This window comes from Hermetia illucens, chromosome 3, assembly GCF_905115235.1.
Source record: "Hermetia illucens chromosome 3, iHerIll2.2.curated.20191125, whole genome shotgun sequence".
Taxonomy (NCBI): domain Eukaryota; kingdom Metazoa; phylum Arthropoda; class Insecta; order Diptera; family Stratiomyidae; genus Hermetia; species Hermetia illucens.
The window spans coordinates 180,170,532-180,175,416 of NC_051851.1; the positions used below are offsets into that span (position 1 = coordinate 180,170,532).

Consider the following 4,885-nt stretch of genomic DNA (forward strand, 5'->3'; position numbering starts at 1 on the left):
CCAGCCAACTTTTGTTAGGAGAGCGGAATGTATATAACATTTTAACTATCGCATATAACGAAAATTTTCGTAAGTAAATGAGCGTTATGTAGGAAAGGCTAGAACTCGCAAAATTCTACTAACTATTCTGAAAATCAAAGATTGTGGTTAGGCGATTTCCGCTGTATTTTCTTGATAAATACGTTTCTGATTTAACAAGAGTCTTATCGCAAACAGTTTTGTACGAATATTTTAAACGATTCAGTGCAGTTTGCTTATATTTGCGGAAGAGTTAAAATGAAAGGAATCGCGAAATCCCCAGCGCTTAGCCGGTCTCGTTCCGATAGACAACATGTCTGGCTGAGTATTCTGTTAATAATTACATGTGTCTGTCTAATAACAACCATACTCATTATTTCATTTTTCGTCTATCGAGAGATCGAAAGAAAAGCTGAAAAATCAGTGAGGTGTATGGTTATAGAAAATCTGCTAATTAATAAATTGATTCGGTTTTCCTTAGGTTGGAGACAAAGGTTCCCATGCTGAATTCAAAAGTGAATCAGCGGCACGATCGACAGCTGATTTTACCGAGCTAACTCTCACAGCTTTTACCAGCACAGAAACTCCTCCACGTAGTACTGCATGGATAATTGAAAAATCGCTGTCCCCAAGGAAGGCTCCCGAGCGTCATGATGAACGCAAACTGATGAAACTAAATGCGGGAATACTGTTACCAAAAAGCACGTCGCCTATCGGTTCCAGCTCAGGTAAAGATTTTGTATTTTGCGCTCATAAATATATTCAGGGTATATTCAAAATATGGGCTAGATATCAATATAATGGATAAATCCAATTGGTGTACTGCACTGCAATAACGGCATGTACTCCAAACTAACTATGAAATGTTATAGGGATATAGTTACTATATAGCAATGTGAGAAGTGTAAATGTTAACGAGTCGGTCCTTAGAACTAGTGATATTTAATGCGATAAAGATAAATTAGAAAACTGATGAACATCTATAATTATTGTAAAAAAGCCCCGTTGATCGCGTTGACGGGAAACGATAAACGGGAGCGACTTGACTCTTTATTAGGGAAAGAACAAAAAAAAAATTTAGACGATAGCCAGACATGAGCATTTTTTCTACAAAACAATTTTCAAAATATAATACATTTCTCCGAAACTGCATTTTAAACTTCAATGAAGTATGTTATGTTTTCTATCTTTTTTTAGGTTCGGACAAATTTGTATCCTCAACTACTAAAAAAGACTCTGAATGGGGAGACTTGCTTTTCTCGGATGAATTCTATAAGCTTGGTAAAGGTGTTGAAAATAATACTGAGGAAGTCCCAGTGGCAGAACGGACATCAACATCTACTTTTAAAACCAGTACAATTTCAACAACCGCAGAGTCCATGTATTCCACTAATTTCAATACTAGTTTTGAATCTGAAGCAGATAGCGATGTTACTGCAAAGGATGAATCTGAAATAATTACTCTAAAACCAACCTATTCATTTGCTAAGAAACCATACAAACATATGTATCGGAAAGGTGACCCCTCATACGGTAAAAGGGATTGGCGTACAACACCTATAGAATCCCCATTTTCACACAAATCTTTAGATATTCCGCCAGCTAAAACTAATGAATCCCGTTTCGAGAAATATGTTGCCCTGGGCGAAACAATCGGATATACAATTACTTCGACAAAGGAACCGCAAGTTTACTATGAGCCCACAAAAGGTGATCAAATTAAAAAGCTATGACCGTTCTTTTCTTCATTCCTGGTCCATTTAACAGGGACTCCGGTTACCAGAGATAGATACATATTAGAATCAAAACCTACGAAAATAGAAGCCAAAACCTACTTTGTGCGAAGTGAAAACCCAACGAAAACTATTATAAAATATATTGAAAAGGATCCACCGCCTCCGATAAAAGTTTGTGAAACGATTAAATGTAAACTTTCGGCGAGCAAGATGATCGCCTTAATGGATCACAGTTTAGATCCCTGCGAAGACTTCTACAGTTATGCTTGCAGAGGCATTGAAATAAACAGAATGAGAAATCCACAATATGAATATGTTATCATCGAAAAATTAGAAGGTATAGATTGAATCGATCGACAAATAACGTCTAATCATATTTTATATTGAAGATATAAAGCCAATTGATGAGAATGCTGTGAAATTTGAACGATTTCTTCGAAGCTGTGAAAGTTTCAACTCCACCCAAGGTCTAGTAGTTTGTGAGTATAAATTGCTTTGCATATTCATTTCTAAATATTTTAATGTAATTATTTTTTGATCAGTAAAAGATTTGGTGAGGGAAATATTTTATATAGCTGAAGGAGCCGACAAGAGAGATAGTTTAACCCAGATTATAACCAAAATTATATTAATAGACCGGGCTAAATCGATGTTTGGTCTTATGCCTATATTCGATCTGACAATGGAAGCAGATTCGGACGGGTAAATGTAAAATATACGCTATTGCCTTTATAGATACAACTGTTGATAATTTCAGATTGTTCATTCCTACACTAACTGTTCCATCGGTGGATGATGAAGCAATTGATGGGGACTGTGCTAGGAATTTATCTAATGTGGAAGCTGCTGAGGTAAATTGAGAAAAATGTTATTTATTTATGATGACTTTGATCTCTATCTTCGTTATTTACTATACTATGTAACAATAATCAACAATTTAAATTTATATGCTAAAGAACAAAATTCAGGAAATTGTGAAAAGATATGAAGTTTGTGTGAAGGATGCACCCAATAGATCCTATTTGTTTGATGCGCTACGCAGTTTATCCGGTGACCTACCGGTTCCCGCTGATGCTGATGATATATCTAAAATACTAAAACTGGTTCCTGCAAGTATCAACAAACGGAATTGGAATGAACACACTCTAAATATGAGTGATAAGCCCGTCTATATGACAATGAAGAATTTACATGAGAAATATCCAGAGGTAAGGCATTCATAATATACACATTTGTTTCATAGCGTCCTTATTTTTTTTATAGATTAATTGGGCAATTTTGTTGTATACAGCATTCAAAGGGAAGGACGTTTCCAAAGTTCGAATTATGTTCAAGGATCGTTTAGAAAAACTTTTTGAATTTTATCAAAAAGCTTCATTGAAGTATTTTTATAGCAAATATGTTCGCTTATGTTCTATTATAATACATGTGAATTTTCAGAGACCTCAATATTATTTTACGAATGATGTTTATTTATAATTTTTACACTGAATATTTCATTGAATTTGATACACTTCGTGTGAAAGAGTTTTGCCATAGAAAAGCACAATACCTTATGGAGGATTTAGTTAGCAAACTCTTGGTGTCGAAAACAAGTCCGAAAGATTTGGACCTTTTAGCAGAAACAGCGAAATATATATTCAAGTAAACCACATATTTTTGCTGAATACTTAAATTTGAACTAAATAATCATAATTTAATGAATATTCAAGTGACTTGAGAGCTCAGCTTAAACTGTCTATTGGAAATACCAGCTGGCTCAATGACTTACAGAAGAACACGATCCTCACCAAATTGGATAAATTGCAAATCAATGCTGGAGTAAATAACCCTTGGTTTAACGATGATCTTCTCAAGTACAGGAATGCAAAAGTAACTTCATTGAACGTTCTTTTAGACAAATCTCATAGTATTATTATTGCAGCTTTCTATAACGGACAATTTCGTCGAAAATATTATTACTGTAAAGCGCAACAAGAGAAGGTTAATTTATGACAAAGTTAATAATAATTCTGCTAATAAGTGGATCTATAAATATAATTCCTTGTCGACATCACCGTGGATAATTTCTGAAGCAAATCAAATAGTTTTGCCACCAGGATTGTTGACAAAGTTGGCCTACAAAAAGCGACGAACCCCTCAGCTCTATGAAATATACGCTCAGCTTGGATTCCAAATTGCTAGTAGTATTGCAAAATTCTTCGAGCCAAACCAATTACAAAGGCTCATATACCGAATAGAGGAGAATGAGGTGTACAAAAATTATTTACATATTCGGCTTGGGGATCCTCAGATCGCGAAGTCTATTAATAAGTATAATATCGCGGCGACAAAAGAGGTTAGTATTCAAAAGTGGTTGTCCATCCATTTAAAAATTACTTCGATACAATAAAGAGGTTAATCTCAACAATGGAATTTTACAGGATTTAGCACTGAGTAAAAGTTCACGTTTTGTGGACGATCTAGCTGTGCGGTTATCATTGGACGCGTATAAAAAAGCTGCTCCACCGAAGGATCTACAGCTTTTATGGTTGAATTACACAATTCCCCAGCTTTTTTATTTAGCATTGGCACAAGACTTCTGTAAACCGGAAGATAAGATGATCGACTTAGCATTATCTTTATATGAAGATTCGGTACTACCGAACTACTTTAGAGTTAATTCATTGTTGATGAATTCATTGGGATTTTCTGATGCGTACCATTGCCCTTTGGGATCGGCAATGAATCCACCATTGAAAGCAGATGCATTTCCATACATAACATATACAGAAATTGATTATTTATAAGTGTATTGAATTTTTTTGGTATAAAAATATATAATTTTCATTCCAAATGGATAAGGGTTTTGCAATTCATTAAAAACAGAACTGCGGACTGAATATCTATAAAAATTAAGGAGAAATAATGTAGCGCCGTTAACTCGATGGCAGCTTCTAAATGGTTGATTGCAAATAGATCAATTTTTTCGAGACCATATGATCTTACTTTGCATTGATGACTCCAGCAGTTTAAAGTTGGAACTGTCGGACAACACAATCATTACAAAAGCGTTGAAAAGCAAAAATGAAAATTAGTTCTTAATTGGACAGGGTATTTGCGTCATAATGTGTGGAAGAAAATAACAGATC

The 4,885-nt window shown here is 34.7% G+C and overlaps 1 protein-coding gene across 1 annotated transcript; it reads left to right on the forward strand.

Moving 5' to 3' along the window:
* Positions 1 to 272: 272 nt before the first annotated feature.
* LOC119651522 (neprilysin-1-like) lies at positions 273 to 4,767 on the forward strand. Its single transcript, XM_038055152.1, has 13 exons — positions 273 to 441; positions 500 to 746; positions 1,216 to 1,728; positions 1,786 to 2,091; positions 2,144 to 2,233; positions 2,297 to 2,456; positions 2,512 to 2,605; positions 2,711 to 2,962; positions 3,018 to 3,136; positions 3,195 to 3,398; positions 3,467 to 3,626; positions 3,679 to 4,092; positions 4,178 to 4,767. Exons 1-13 carry the CDS (start codon positions 277 to 279, stop codon positions 4,541 to 4,543), a joined length of 3,090 nt encoding a protein of 1,029 aa, XP_037911080.1. The 5' UTR covers positions 273 to 276; the 3' UTR covers positions 4,544 to 4,767.
* Positions 4,768 to 4,885: the final 118 nt, after the last annotated feature.

Excerpts from the sequence above, each read along its gene's own strand:
- LOC119651522 (XM_038055152.1), top strand. The coding sequence starts at position 277 with ATGAAAGGAATCGCGAAATCCCCAGCGCTTAGCCGGTCTCGTTCCGAT. Across the intron at positions 2,092-2,143 it reads TATCATCGAAAAATTAGAAG|ATATAAAGCCAATTGATGAG; the intron begins GTATAGATTGAA and ends TTTATATTGAAG. Across the intron at positions 2,963-3,017 it reads TACATGAGAAATATCCAGAG|ATTAATTGGGCAATTTTGTT; the intron begins GTAAGGCATTCA and ends TTTTTTTTATAG.